Source organism: Caenorhabditis remanei, chromosome I, assembly GCF_010183535.1.
Source record: "Caenorhabditis remanei strain PX506 chromosome I, whole genome shotgun sequence".
NCBI lineage: Eukaryota > Metazoa > Nematoda > Chromadorea > Rhabditida > Rhabditidae > Caenorhabditis > Caenorhabditis remanei.
This window is the reverse complement of record NC_071328.1, coordinates 2,120,952-2,136,447: the sequence shown is the minus strand read 5'-3', so window position 1 is coordinate 2,136,447 and position 15,496 is coordinate 2,120,952. Positions and strand designations below refer to the sequence as shown.

General features: G+C 40.0%; 5 protein-coding genes across 5 annotated transcripts; 3 read left to right on the top strand and 2 right to left on the bottom strand.

The window, feature by feature from the left end:
• Positions 1-56: 56 nt before the first annotated feature.
• On the top strand, positions 57-380 carry GCK72_000287 (uncharacterized protein; the record flags this gene model as incomplete). The annotated part of the gene is made up of 2 exons (XM_003091561.2): positions 57-83; positions 159-380. 2 exons carry the CDS (start codon positions 57-59, stop codon positions 378-380), a joined length of 249 nt encoding a protein of 82 aa, XP_003091609.2.
• Positions 381-6,717: 6,337 nt separating this feature from the next.
• GCK72_000285 (uncharacterized protein) lies at positions 6,718-7,781 on the top strand (the record flags this gene model as incomplete). The annotated part of the gene is made up of 3 exons (XM_053722390.1): positions 6,718-6,729; positions 6,775-6,852; positions 7,386-7,781. The coding sequence occupies 3 exons, from the start codon at positions 6,718-6,720 to the stop codon at positions 7,779-7,781; spliced, it is 486 nt and encodes a 161-aa protein (XP_053591035.1).
• On the bottom strand, positions 7,380-7,697 carry GCK72_000286 (uncharacterized protein; the record flags this gene model as incomplete). The annotated part of the gene is made up of 1 exon (XM_053722391.1): positions 7,380-7,697. The coding sequence occupies one exon, from the start codon at positions 7,695-7,697 to the stop codon at positions 7,380-7,382; it is 318 nt and encodes a 105-aa protein (XP_053591036.1).
• Positions 7,782-9,484: 1,703 nt separating the features above from the next.
• GCK72_000284 (uncharacterized protein) lies at positions 9,485-10,791 on the bottom strand (the record flags this gene model as incomplete). The annotated part of the gene is made up of 4 exons (XM_003087768.2): positions 9,485-9,641; positions 9,826-10,404; positions 10,536-10,730; positions 10,775-10,791. 4 exons carry the CDS (start codon positions 10,789-10,791, stop codon positions 9,485-9,487), a joined length of 948 nt encoding a protein of 315 aa, XP_003087816.2.
• Positions 10,792-11,882: 1,091 nt separating this feature from the next.
• Positions 11,883-15,191, top strand: GCK72_000283 (uncharacterized protein; the record flags this gene model as incomplete). The annotated part of the gene is made up of 7 exons (XM_053722389.1): positions 11,883-11,939; positions 12,065-12,151; positions 12,576-13,129; positions 13,967-14,224; positions 14,288-14,471; positions 14,830-14,925; positions 14,970-15,191. 7 exons carry the CDS (start codon positions 11,883-11,885, stop codon positions 15,189-15,191), a joined length of 1,458 nt encoding a protein of 485 aa, XP_053591034.1.
• Between the last annotated feature and the right edge of the window lie 305 nt (positions 15,192-15,496).

Sequence of the window (15,496 nt, the reverse complement as noted above, 5' to 3'; positions counted from 1 at the left end):
TTTCATTCATTTTAAAAAAGATGACCGTCCAAAAAAATGAGACGGATTTATTAATTATGGCACTGCTGCTTGTTGTATTCCCGGTGAGTTAGTAAGCGCGCCCTATTGAGAGTTTTGGCGGGAATTTGAAATTTTCGAAAAAAATTCTCTAATTCCAGCCTCTTGGCGTACTGCTCAAATCAAATGGATTCCGACCGCCCGTATTCGCTTCCTTCTTCCTCTACTTCCTTTTCATTATTCCGTCGTACATCTTCTCGGTTTGGTACTGTTTTGTGGAGGAACGAAAGGATAGTATACTACCACTGAGCTCTGGGGAGTATAATAATAATATTAATAGTATTTCTGCAATTGTTACACATAAGGATATTCAGGTTTATTGATTTTTTGTTGGATTTTTGAGAAATAAATTGTACATACCGATAATTTAATAAAAGCGTTACGTTTTGATCGATTTTCTCAATAGAACAAAGATAGATCTTGATTTTTGTAATTGACAACTTTTCAATAGCTACTCGCACTTTTGAGATAAGCGCCTTTAAAGATAGGCACCTGAAAAGTGACTTGAGGAAGAGTTGCTCAACTTTGACAGCTCATAACTTTGCTAGATTTTGTTTCAAAATTATCAAATTACCATGACAGTGTAGATCAAATCTAGAGCTCCATTTTTGTAGTTTACGGTTTTCCGCTATCTTGTCACCTTACTGAGATATGCGCCGTCAAAGAAGAGTACCTGGAGAACGGCTCGAGGGAGAGAGGGAGAGAGACGCAGAGAAACGAGACGCCCTCCTCTTTCTGCACCCTCTCTCGCCCTCACCTAACTTTAAAGACGTATATCTCAAAAGTGGGTGGAGCTATCAAAAAGCTGTCAACTACAAAAGTAGAGATCTAGATTTGATCTACACAGCCAATAAAAATTCAATAAAATCGGTTTATAAGAAAAAGAGTTACGAGCTTAGCTTACGTTGCTAAACTGTAAAGGCCTATAACTCATAAACTATTGAAGATTTCAAAAAGTTGTAAACTACAAAAATATAGAGCTTAAAATTGTGCACATTTTGTCAGTTGCCCATTATTTGCTAACGCTCTAAGCTTTTCAGATATGGGCTTCAGAAGAGAAGAAGACTGAAAATCAAAGATAACATTTCTTCAGTTTTGCAAGTTTTTCATGACACTTGGTATTAATGTTTATGTGACATATTTATATACGTTGTGTAGATCAAATCTAGTCCCTCATTTTTATAGTTGAAAACTTTTTGATAGCTCTTTACGCTTTTGAGATATGCACATTTAAAGATTGGCCCCACGTGAGGCGGGAGAGCGTGTGAAAAAAGGAGGGCGTCTCACTTCTCAGCGTCTCTCTCTTTTCGACTCTCTCTCTCTCTTGTTATTTTCGATACACCTCAACTATCACATTTCTAATTTCCTTTATAAGCAAGTCAAAAAAATTTTTTGATCTCCAAAATGTTGAGAAGACTATGAATTTTCTGGAGATCAAAAGGTTTTTTTTGTTTTTCACTATTGATTTTTTTCACTAATTATTGTTTTTTGAAAACTCAGCTTTTGATGGTTCTTCCCCTTTCTCTGAATGAAAGAAAAATAATTGAAAAAAAATAAATAATTTATGTACAAGGAATAGACACCAAATAAACAAACAGATGTTAGTAGTGAGAGTTACCCATCTCGGGGGTCTTTTTGCTCCTGAGGTGGAAGTTGTGCCATTTGGGATCAGAGTTGAGCGGAATTTCGCCTTCCGCCTTCCGCCTTCCGCTTTCCGCCACTTTTTTCTTTCCGCCTTCCGCTTTCCGCTCTCCGCCGAAAAATGTTTTATTCCGCCTTCCGCATTCCGCTTTCCGCCAAAAATTTTCCTATTTCCGCTTTCCGCCTTCCGCCTTCCGCTGTTCAAAGATTTTTTCCTCAGCTTGAAAAATTAGATCATCTATTCCAATTTACTGATATTTTTGTGGTTTTTTGCAACAAAGCTATCAGTGTTTATCAAAAAAAACAAAATTTAACTCAAATTTAACCATTTTAGTGTTTTTTACTACAAAATAAGGCCAAAATCGTATTTTTGAAAGCGACATTGTGTTCCGCCTTCCGCCTTTTGGCATTTTTTCCATTCCGCTTTCCGCCTTCCGCCTTCCGCCAAAAAATTTTCGCTTCCGCTTTTCGCTTCCGCTTTCCGCTCTCCGCTTTCCGCCGATATTTTTTAAATTCCGTCTTCCGCCTTCCGCTTTCCGCCCAAAAAATATTCATTCCGCTTTCCGCCTTCCGCCTTCCGCCATTTCAAAAACCGCATTCCGCTCAACTCTGTTTGGGATGGAGGGTAAATATTGACCGACTGATTGACCGGGTTTCCGATGAGTGGGGGCTAAAAATTATCGGTTTTCAGGACTTCTATATAGCAGAATTGATTAACTCGGAAGCGTGTTGTAGAAAAAAATACTTACAGGTCCAGCACGATTCACATGCTCCACCGGCTCGATTGGGAACCGTGGCATTACGACACGTGGGATAGCAGATCTGGGAAATACAATAATTTGACCTCGGCGGATCCTTTGACCTCGGCGATGCCTTTGACTTTGTTGCATCATGTGGTGAACCAGTCCTTGTTGTACACGATGAATTCGATCTTCTGCTTGTTGAATTCGACGTGGCAATGGACGAGGAGCTGGAGGAGGAGTCGGTGGAGGTGGTTGAGACTGAAAAAAATTATTTCATTTTGATGGTAGCTTTTATTGGAGCATTTTTCCAAAAGCTCGGAGTCCATCTGGAAATTTTTGAAAAGGGAATCTCAGTGGGGGATCTTTTGGTTAAGCACTACAAAAGGCAGAGAATAGCTTCAAAAATGCGGCGACACATCTACTCCTCTGACAACCCCTTTCTCCATCTTCATCGGTGGCACAGGTAAAGCGCTAAGTCCCAAAAACGGGCCGTCGGCGGCGCGCAAGTTGCCCAACGGCGAACATACGGAGGTTGAAGTTGCGGGCCGCCGACGGACCAACTTTCACCCGGCGCACTTTCCCAATAGGCCCCTTTCCCCGGTAGTTTCGGAACACATGGTTGAATAATTATTGTTTATTATAAGAAACAACAGAAATACAATTAAAAAGGAAGAAAGAAGAAAAATAGAAATTAAAAATATTCTTGGCTTTTGACTCCATTTGACTTGTTTCCTTTCGCTTCTCATCGCCTCGTTCCAAGTGTAAAATTGTGTAATCGGTGTTTTGATTTTCGTTCGAAAAAATCGTTTTTTGGTGAAGATTGTTCATCAAATCTGAAATAAAATAGGTAAAATTTGCTCGAAGGCCGATAGTTACTCACATAGATTTCTTCTTTAGCATGTTGAATTTCGTTGAATTATGTAACAAGTCCTTTGGGGGAGACAGGCGTTCGATCCCGATTGTGAGCACACTTGACGATGCACTGGTCCCTACACTTCCAAAATCCTGGGGAGCTTTGTGACGTAGATCTGTCAACAAGGCGTACTATCCGTGCATTGGCGCGTTAGCGGTGTCTCTGCGTCTCTCGTTTTTACTCAGTGTTTCTCGCATTTCAGCTTTCGATTTTTTTTTTAATTTTTCGCATTTTAATGAAATTTATGGCGTTTCTCTTCGATTTTATTAATTTAAAAATAAAAACTCTTTAATATATTTTAAAATATTCGATTTTCCAGATTTTTTTCCCGTCAGTCATATTGCAACAAGCGGTTAGTTGGAGAATTTCAGGAAATACTTCGCCGCCGAATATTTTTTCAGGTTATTTCAACAACATTCAACATGCAGGGAGAAACAACTACGTTTAACGTGCAAAATTTGGAAAATAAGAATGCATTCACTGGGATTGATCTCTTTCTCTTCATATATCACTCTTTCTCCCGAAATCCATTGTTTTCTCTTTTCCCTTGAACGTCTATTTCAATAAATTTATGAATTTTTCCGAACATTATCATTTTTACAGAATTTTTAGACGAAAATATGATTTTCGAATTATGAAAATGTCAAATTTACGGTATGCACGCCTCGCGCGCCAACGGCATTTCTGACGCACGAAAAGCAGCTCCTCTCTGGCGCATTGGAGGCGTAGGGTGCTGTGCGATGTTTTGCCCTAAATAACTACGCTTATTTTCTTTTATAGAAAATCAAAAATACCTTTATTTTATGTAAAAAAACGTCGTCGTTGTCTCTGAATTTCCCAGTGAGAACGTTTTGGCAGTCATGACTGGCGCCTGTTGCTTTATTCAGGCGCTAAGACGTCAGATTCTGTAAAAGAATAGTTAAACTACATAGAATTATAATCAGATTCATGCGATAACAAACCTTTTCTGTCCGCCGATAGTGGAAACATCCTCCATATTGCGTTGAGACGCCCGACGCCATTACAAGTTGTCTCGATTAGTCAACAAACAAATAGTGGAGTAATTATTCAACGGGTAGTGAGCGGATAGTAATTAAGATTGATCAATTACTTAAACGAAATGTAAAAAACTAATAAATTATCCAGAAATACATGAAAATCGAAGAAAAATAAACGTTTTTACTGAAAAATAATTCGAGCGGCGCCGGTAAAGATTTACTGCGAACACCGGAATAGCGGAGTGTCGTTGCGGCTTTTCGCTGAAAGCGGCAGCTTGGATTGAAACTTGAATGTTGAAGAAATGTCGGAAAAGAGCAGATAGTTGAGAAAAGTAGTGAACGTCAAAAAGTTTTAAATAGAATGAAACCGAAAATTGCAAAAGAGACATATTTCAATAACTATGAATATGGTTTTGAAATACCGTATAACCCGTGATAGAGACACACCCAGAACTGCCTGTAACTTCTTAGGATGTGCTCTAACAAAAAAGTTGTCAACTACAAAAATGAAGCTCTACTAGTGATCTGTATACTCCATAACAGAGATGTTGGGAAGTAAAAATTTCCTTATCCGGAAGACGGAAGTCGGAAGTAAAATTTTCAAAACGGAAGTCGGGAGTAAAAAAACCGCCCGGAAGTCGGAAGTCGAAAGTCGGAAGTCGGAAGTAGGAATTAGATTTTTTCGCAAATATTCGAAAACTCCAAGAGGAAAATCATAAAATTGCCGAAAATCAGTGGAAAATTAGTTTTTGGCTGAAGAACATCTTATTTTCTGTCCTTCTAGACAATTTTTCCATGTATTTCTGCAAAATATACTTTTCCGAAATTCCACCCTTATGGAATGACGGAAGTAAAATTCCTTATCCGGAAGTCGGAAGTGAAATTTCTTATCCGGAAATCGGAAGTCGGAAGTTGGAAGTGAAAAAAAGCCCGGAAGTCGGAATTCCCAACAACACTGCTCCATAAGCAATTGATATTGTGATACCATCAGCGAAGCCGTCTCACACTCACAAAGTTAACAATTTTCCACAAAAAACTGCAAGTGTTGCATTCTTTATGGACAGTACTGTATCTCGAATGGCATCTCAGTTATGAACTTTTTTTCAACTGATGAAATATTTCATTTGTATCAAACTATATTTTGTCAGTTGGAAACTTTTTAACATCTCGTCTTGGAACCAAGTTATACTGCGTTCAACTTGTACTTCTGGATGTGTCTCTATCACAGGTGATACGGTTATTCATTTTTTATGACCAGCATGTGCTCCTGTATTACAGGTTTCACAGTTATAGCCGCTTATTTGTTTGATGAATTTGTTACTGGGGAACAATCTAGGAAGACAAAGTTTAAAGAAATTAGATACAAAAATTTTCCATCAGTGTGATAGTTTCTTGAAATTTCAACTCAAACTCTTTCTCGGAACAGTGTCACTCACCGGTTATTAACCCGTTCCTGGCCAGTGATTTAGCCGCCATTAAGCCGCTTTTAAGCCGCCAAAAATAAAATCCACTTTTATGAAAAAAACGATATAAATAATGAATCATCTATCTAATAGGACCCATCTCCTAAAATATTTTCTAAAAATTCCATCTCTAACACAACTTCTGTAATGTTCCGCAACATTGTCACTCATCGGTTATTAAGCCGCCATTGGGACTTTGGCGGTCGCTCACCGGTTATTGCGCCGTTATTAAGCCGTCAGCGCTTTTTCAGCCGCCAACAAGACGCTTTTGGGACTTAGCGGTTTACCTGTGCCACACTACCGACATTTCACACACGTCAGGAAGGTTGTCAGTGGTAAAAACTTTAACCCGTGTTTCTCGAATACCTGGCCTCGAGGGCAAAAAAACTGAATATATATTTGGAATCCGCGTTTTCTCTTTCAATTAGAATAATACCAAAAAAGCAAAAAGCAAGGAACAAAAATATTTTATCCGCAGTGGGGATCGAACCTTCATCTTCAGATTGGTACAAAAAGGGTGGAAACGGATTGAAAAAAAAACAGTTCTGCTAGGCCCGGTATCGAACCCCGGATCCGCGGAATCATAATACTACCTTTTTTCAAAATCAAAATGTATTCGTGTTTCACCGGTTTCGAAATGTCCGGTTTCAAAATGTCTTGTTTCGAGATGACTTGTTTCGAGTTGTCGCGGATTCGACATATATGGGATCGAAACTTCCCGGAGGCAAAATCTCGTCACTACGCCATCTGCCACTCTGCCATCCTCACAGTCAATAAACGATCGACGGGTCACTGCAAACGACATCTGCCACGTCATTTCTAGTGGTGGAGATAGTCTGTGGACCCATTCTATCGATTTCTTTTTATTCCTGACTAGAAGTTTAAACGATAACAAAATCAATATGAATAATCAGGTAATTTTGATCTCGAAAATGTTTGCAATGCTTGGTTTTTTTCAGGGTCGTTCGGAATTCTTCCAAGGGCTTCAAAATTTGTGGTTTTTCACCTCAGGAGAGATTATGAGTATTGATCAACTGGTAAGTGACCGCTAAAAATAATAAAGTGCATAAGTTTACAATTATCGTCTGTGTGTCCGCGACGCGATAATTTATGTGAGAATATGCTGACATTAATTCTAACAACTTTGACTGTTATCAGTGGTAAATGACCAACTTAAGAGTGTGTACAGATGTAGCTGATTATCCCACAGAATGAATTTAGTACGGACTATACTGATCAAAAGTAGGACTTCATTTTTGAAATTGAACATTTTTTGTACAACAATGCTTTAAAGAGTTTGCTTTCTCAAACTGGCAAATTTTGAATAAAATTTCTGAACGATTTATTCAAATAGGTTATAAATATGTTGTCAGTGTTTGTACAAAAACGATGGACAATTACAAAAATAAAGTGATATTATTGATCTGTGTAGTCCATACAAAATTATTTCTGTGGCATAATTAGGAAACACCTAGACATTCTTAAAGTTGGTCGTTTTCTAAATTTTTTTTTGAAAAATGCCCGAGTTGTTAGAATTGTGGTCAGCAGTGTAAACTTGACAAATTTACAGCAACAAGTTGCTGGAGACGGTGCTGGAGACGACGGTCGTAACGACGTGCCAGAGGAAGTCGATGAGTTGGATGTTGGGTTGGATATGGAGGCTGACGACGGTCATAACGAAGTGCCAGAGGAAGTCGATGAGTTGGATGTTGGGTTGGATATGGAGGCTGACGACGGTCGTAACGACGTGCCAGAGGAAGTCGATGAGTTGGATGTTGGGTTGGATATGGAGATCAACGACAGAAATGTGCATATCGTCGCGGCTCAACTTTTTCAACAGCTCGCAGAAGTGGTAGACGAGCTCAACGAATTGCGACATCATGAGGACCAACGCCAAGCGATGATTGCTGTTGAAGAACAGCTGCACGCAGCAATGCAGCAACCGCCACTAAAAATCCTAGAATAATCGTGGTGCGTGTGCCCGGCGGATATTTCGAAGATGGACGTGTGAGTTTAAAATTGAAAACCGAAAATTAAATGAGAGAGAGAGAAGACTAATCCAAACGACTAATTTTCAGGCACTCCTTGAACCCGGTATCGTCGAAGAGCACGAGGATGTTGACAATGATGAAGGGGCGCCGATGTTGCCCATCGAACTGGCCAAAGACCCTCGCGATTGATTCTCCTTTCTATTTTCTTCCATTAATTATTTTAGATTATTTCTCTTTTTTTTCTCATCTGTAAAAAAAACAATTTTTATTTTTCTTCGAATGCAAAAACAGGGTGCGAACCGGGCAGAAAAATCAATAATGAGTAGTAGAGAAAGTGGTACCATTTTCATCGAACAGTTCCTTCCGCCTCTCGGATAATTATGATCTCTGCAGTTAAAACAAAACTGTTTGATCGAGTTTTGAGACGGAGATAAAATATGAATTATGATTTTTTGATTTTTTTTTTTAAATTAGCACGTCTACAGAAACATTATTTCCATTTTTAGCTATTTCGCCTGTGTTTGTCGTGGACGACGAAGTCTGTCGCATCCCTGACTCCATCGGATTACGTCAGCGATACGACTCTACGGAGATTGATATCTAAATCAATCAATAACCATCAAAACGGATTCAATCGCGTCAATTCCAACCTTAAGGATTTGAATTGCCGCCGTAACCAGCAAGCGCGCTCCATCGGACCTGCGTCTCTTCGATACGCACACTCTCTCGCGCGCACCTTCTAGAACACAACACTCGAAGGATTTCAAATCAGTTCACCTCGCCACCTTCATGGAGGAAGGTGGCTCGTCCACTCGTCAAACATGCTCTTCAAGAACACGTGTGCCGGTAGTGACAAGCTGCACGCCACGAGAACTCGGGACACTAGCACGTCAGGACCAGCTCAAGAGTGCAACCAAGACCAGCAATGGATTCGGATGTAAACCGCTAATTACATTCGTTGACCAGCTCAATAAAGTGCTTCGATAGCATAACTCGTTCTCCACACTCTCACACTCGCAACGGTTACTAAGCATGACTGTGGGCTTCCACCGGCCTAATCACAAAACAGTCGTGACATCCTCAATGAATATCAAGCAAGATAATAATGTTTGAAAAGGATGAGCGTAACTTTACTTGTCAAAAGTCGGGACGGGCTGAACTTTTTCTTGCTCCGGCCCTGCGCGGTCGGCCCGGATTCAAACAATAGTACTCATTTTTAACAAATTTTAAAAAATTTTTTCGAAAATTCAGATTAAAAGTGCACTAATTTTCATACATTCGCCTCTCCAGAAGACGTCAAATTTGAATCAAATTTAATTTGATATTTTTGAAAAAAGAAAAGTTTGGGCATCAAATAAGCCTAATTTCCAATCTATCTATCCAGGTTTCATAAAGATCGGTAGACAATGGACGGAGTTATGATCGGCGACGACTAAACGGACAGACGGAATCTGTTGAATATTATTAGTAAAGATAAAGATATCTTCTTTTGACTGTCACAGCAAGACGGTTAAAAAATTCAAAAAAAAAATCAAATTTATTAAGAAAGCAACAAAAAACCTTCAGAGCTTTGCTCTAAATTAAACGAACTCATTTAATGAGAAAAAATCGGTTTTAAAAATTATACTTTAAGGATGGTGGGGGGGTCAATAAATTCCTCTGCTACATTCCATGATAGCTAAACAATTTGCGAAACTCCAGAAACATCTGGAAATCGGTCATGCCAGACACCAAACAAAGCACATCCATTTGTCATGTAAACAGTGCATAGTAATCCGTCATTTCTCATTATATCGATGCCAGTGGAACAGTCGTAAGCCATAGTAGAGGAGTACCTGAAAAATCAATAGTTTTAATTTTGATCAAATAGGATCTTTCTAGTCATTTTTTCCGACATTTTATGATTTTCGCGCCTTCCGCCCAGAGGATACCAGCTAGAAAAATTTGCTTACGCACTAGGATGTCCTTATAGTTTTAGAGGTTTTTTGCAGCTAAATGAAATCTATGTTCAAAACTCACAAGAAATGACGGGATCGTTGCTCGGGATTCCATGGCTTTGGCTGAAATCTGTCGAAGTTTAATCCATCAAACAATTTATCTGTTTGTACCACTAATACATGAAATACTGTATCGTCCGAGTGATACCATCTCTCGAAGAATGACATGACGGCGTCTGCTTCCAGAAGTGTATGGTATAACTGCATATGAGTACATTTCAAATTCAGAAATACATTTCTAGTAATCCAATGACCGCATCCTTCATACTCTACACATTTCAATTCTTTGAATTTCAAAAGATTCGTGTTGCATTCGAATGTTGGATTTATTGGAATCCAAAGAGTACATTTGGTTTTAACCATTATCGTTTCTAGAATTGTTTTTAGATATTCATCTTTCAATGCCTTTTTTCCTTTGACAAGTAATTCGTTGCATTCCTTTAATTCGATTTGAAGTGGACATTCGGGTAATCCGTCTGGATGCAGGTAAAATTTATTGATTGGTTTCTTAAACAGATCTTTGAGATAGTCGAGTCCTAGTTTCATCGATTGTTGGATATCCTCTTCGGAGTGATATGAACGGATTAAGTTCGCGTGAAAACTGAAAAAAGGGGGACCCGGATGAATAGAGAGGGGAATTCACGTTATTGATTTTTCTAATAGATAGTGTGCACGAACTGCGAGACCGTTTCCAGCACGCGATCTATCAAAAAAAATACATTGAAAACATACCTCATTTCCATATCTCCACTTCCTCTATTCTCCTTCTTCTCTGGCTCAAAAATCCAGTATCCTACTATCCTCTGGGAATCAACAAATAGAAGTTCTATACCACTTTCTTTGATTTGAATATTGAATCCAGTCAATTTAGTTTTCACTAGTTTAACAATACGTTGACATCTTCTAGACGCTAATGATAAACTGACACTGAAATAATATGAATAATTGGTTTTCGAAATGATGTAACTTACAGAGAAATGATATCCATATTGATTAATATTTGATTAATGCATAAAAAAGGGAGTTTGCACAGAGGGATGGCAGACATGTCGGGGGGAAGAATGGAATATTGAGTGGAATGAGAAGAGTGACATACAAGACCTTCCCACAGGCAATGTCACTGCGCGCAAAGGAGTTTTAATGGAGCGTATTTTCTATTGCTATTGATTGTTGTACGCAACGCCACCTTGGTCAGACCCCTTCCCCAGCAGAGTTGCGCGGAAGTCAGAAGTCGGAAGTGAAATTTTGAAAACGGAAGTCGGAAACCGGAAGTCGAAAGTGAAAAAAAAAACGCCCGGAAGTCGGAAGTAGATTTTCTCACAAAGATTCAAAAACTCCTCGAAAAAGTTCATAAAATTCGCGAAAATCAGTGGAAAATTAATTTTTGACTGAAGAAAAGCTTATTTTCTGTCCTTTTAGACCATTTTTCTTTGTATTCCTGCTAAATATACTTTCCGGAAATTACACAATTATGGAATGACGGAAGTCGGAAGTAAACATCCGAAAACGGAAGTCCGAAGTCGGAAGTAAAATGTTCAAAGCGGAAGTCGGAAGTCGGAATTCCGCGCAACTCTGTTCCCCAGGTAGGTTTTCATGTTTCCATTGCATTTCATTTCTAAGAACTATGGGCCCCGCGACAATTCGTAACTTCGACATTCCGCAACTACGACGTTTCGCAACCATAGAACTAGCAATAGTTTGACCTAGTTTTGTCAGAAAAAGAGACAGACAACTTTTTATTCTATTTAATGTTTTCAAATATGTTTCCAGACTCTTCCGTTTCAACATTTTCAATTGACCTAAATATGCAAATGCGGTGTGGTTGCGAAACGCCGTGGTTGCGAAACGTCGTAGTTGCGGAATGTCGCAGTTGCGAATTGTCGTAGTTGTGAATTCTCACGGAGACGGATAAACATTGCATTTCATTTCTAAGAACTATGAACGGAAAACGTGAAACTCACTGAACCGGTAACCAAGTTCTCTATTTTCTTTTATTTTTTATATTTTTCCTTCCTTCAAATTCCATAATAAATCATTTCTAATCAAATAACTTTTCGAATTTCACAACAAAAAATCGAAATGACGACGAATAGGCCGAAAATAAAAGTTGCATCTGTTATAAATCGGAAATACTTGGTGAGAAGCATAAGCGGCTACACAGGAGTGCGAGGCGTAAGATCCGACACGAAACGTTTTGAATTTTTTCCGAGTCGCGTTGCGTGCGCGTCGCGTTTTTACGGAACTTACCAATTCTCTTTTAGGCATTCAGAAAACTTGGCGAAGGAGGATGTGGCGTAATCTATGAAGTGGCGATGGTAAAGTGTCCCGGAAGACGGTTTGCGTGTAAGGTAAGTCGATGGTCACTGAAAATCTAGTTTCATTACGGTAGAATGCTTTAAACCTGAAAATAAACACATGCCCATGCTTGTAAAAAAAGTAAAAAAGAATCGCGGGGAGAAGGAATCGAACCTGGGTCGCAAGATTGGTGGTCAGACACGTAACCAGGTAGACTATGAGGGCAACACCAGGAGCGATGTGGCGGCGGCGGCGATGGCGCTCGAAAAGGGGGAAGTCGGCACCCTTATCACAATCTTCGGTTTCGCGCCGCCGGCCCGCACTCATGGTGTACCTGGTAAGGAGTCAGGCCACCAATCTCGCATCCAGGGTTCGATTCCCCCACTCGCCAAACTTTTTTTGCATTATTTTTAGCGCATGGTATTGGTATCTAGACTTCATTTAAACCATTTTTACCCAGTTTTCCATGAATTCCAGGCAGAAACCACAGTGTTCGACGAAGACCCAACGCTCCCTATGGAACATAAAGTGATATCAAAACTAAACGAGAAAAATTCGATACATTGTGTAGAGCTAATCGAAAAAGGACAAGGAGAAAACTATCAATTCATTGTGATGACACTACTCGGCCCGTCGCTTGACGCGATTCGATCGACACTCCCGACGAATAAATTTTCGACGTACTCGGCGTTAGTTATGGCTATTCAGGCACTCGATTCGATACGAGAGATTCATGAAATCGGTTTCATTCATCGAGACGTGAAACCGGCGAATTTCGCGATAGGAACACTTGGAACCCCCAAACAACGATTGCTTCATGTTCTGGATTTTGGAATTTCCCGCCAATTTTTGGTGAAAGACGGCGATGGTGGAGGACTAAGAATTCGAAAACCCCGGAGGATTGTACCGTTTCGAGGGACACTCAGATACTGCTCGGTGGCGGCGCAGGAGCGGAAAGAGCAGGGAAGACACGACGATTTGTGGTCGCTGTTTTATATGATTGTCGAGTTTGTGAAGGGATCGTTGCCGTGGTGGGTTTTGGAAAATAATTTTTCGAAAATAAATGTGATATATATGTAAAGCCTAAAAATTGGCATGTTTTGTTAGTTAAAAACTTTTTGATAGCGCTGTAGGGCTTTGAGATATGCGCCTTTAAAGGTAAAATGACTCATATCTCCAAAATTAAAACAGCAATTTGAAGAGTTTATATTTCAGAATTGTAGAACTTAACATTTTACATATTTTTGTAATTTACAACTTTTTGATGGCTACGCAGGCTTTTGAGATATAATCGTTTTAATTGTTCAACTTTGAATGCTCGTAACATCATTCCCTACGAACCGATTTTATTGATTTTACATTGACTGTGTAGATCAAACAAAGATCTTCATTTTTGTAGTTGACAACTTTTTGATAGCTCCGCCCACTTTTGAGATATACTGCTTCAAAGTTAGGGGCGAGAGAGTGTGCAGAAAGAGGAGGGCGTCTTGCTTCTCTGCGTCTCTCTCCCTCACTACCTCGAGCCGCTTTCTAGGTACCTATCTTGCACGGCGCATATCTCAGTAGTGTGAAAAGATAGCGGAAAACTGAAAACTGCAAAAATGCAGATTTAGATTTGATCTACACATTCATAGTAAATTCATAATTGTGAAACAAAATCTGGCAAAGTTATGAGCTGTCAAAGTTGAGCAACTCTCCCTCGCGCCGCTTTCCATGTGCCGATCTTCAGAATCGCATATCTCAAAAACGTGAACAGCTATCAAAAAATTGTCAACTACAAAAATGTAGAGCTATTTTTGATTTACAAAACTAGCTTAGATTCATTAAATTCTGACGTCCAGAAATTTTGCTAGACGCCTCATTTCCAGGGCGGGAATAGCCGAAGAAGACAAAGTGATTGTGATGAAAGAAGACGTGACCGAGCTATTCAATGGCATCGAATCGGAATGCGCAATGTTTGCACAGCATTTATCAATTCTTCGATATCAAACGAAACCGGATTATGATCTACTGAGAGATCTTCTGCTGAACGTTTTCGTCAGGCGAAATTTCAATCCACAGATGAAAGTTGATTGGGAGAAAGGGGGACGGTATGATAGTCATTTCGAGAAGAAGACTTCCACGCTGTGAGTTGCTACCCCTACAGTACCCCTTAATTCAAAAATTTCAAAACAAATTTTTAATTCCAGACCCGCTGTCACCGAGAAAGACATGACTGAAGTAGACCTGGCGAAAATCTTGAATGTGCCCGGTGCCGAGCGAAATATCACAATGGAACAGATAATGGCGGCGGGTCGGGTGACGAATGATGACGAGGGGTTGAATACGGCACAGGATGATACGATTATTGAGGAGGATGGTGGACCGAAATCGGTGAGAAATTGGGTTCTATTGGATTAGAGATAGCGTATGGTGATTGTTAAAGAAAGCAAAAAATAATGACAGGGAGGAAAAATCGAACCCGGGACGCGAGATTGGTGGTCAGACTCCTTACCAGGTAGGCCATAGGTGAGAGCCGGCGGCGCGGCGACAAGGGTTGTGATAAGGGTGGTGGCGACAGCGGCTTCTCACCGCCTTATCACAACCCTCGCGGCTGCGCCGCCGCCTCGCATCTATAGTCTACCCGGTAAGAAGTCTGACCACCAATCTTGCGACCAGGGTTCGACTCCCACCACCCCAAACTTTTTTTGCTTTTTTGACAAGCTTTCTGATATTAATTCTGGTGTCCTAGAACCGTCCCAAAAGTCAACCGGCGTCAAACACCCCCACCGATGTCAGTAAGAAGGTTAGAAGACGTTACGTGGCGAAAACTCCTTCTGTGCATAAGGTATCTTAAAAGTTTTGAACAAAAATCGATAAGTTGATTTCCAGGTGGAATTAATCGAGCAGAACTGGAAAAAGAAGCAAGAAGAGGCGCAACGTGAGAAGATTCTGAAGAATGTGGCGGCGGCGAGACGGACGAAAGAGGATTTTATTGTGCCCGAGGATAATACGATAGTGAAGAAGAAACATGGTGGGGGGAAAACGGAGAGTACGACGACGACGACGACGAAAAGTGGAAAGAACTCGGAAGAGCACATATCGCTGACTTAATAAAAGTGTTACGTTTTGATGGATTTTTTTTGAAAATGTTGTAGATCAAATCTAGCTCAACATTTTTGTAGTTGAGTACGTTTCGATTACTCTCCAGGCGTTTGAGATATGCGCCAGTTTCATACTGTCGAAAATGATTGTACTTCGTTTCTTATTTCCGCACAGTTCTGATAGATGAAAAGTATTTATGACAAAATTTATAGAAGAAGTTCAACTCGGTCCGTCGTGTACTTCGCTTGTAAAATTCAAACGTCCTAACTCCCGACTTTATGCTAAAATTTGAAAAAATAAGTTGTAGACCTGCT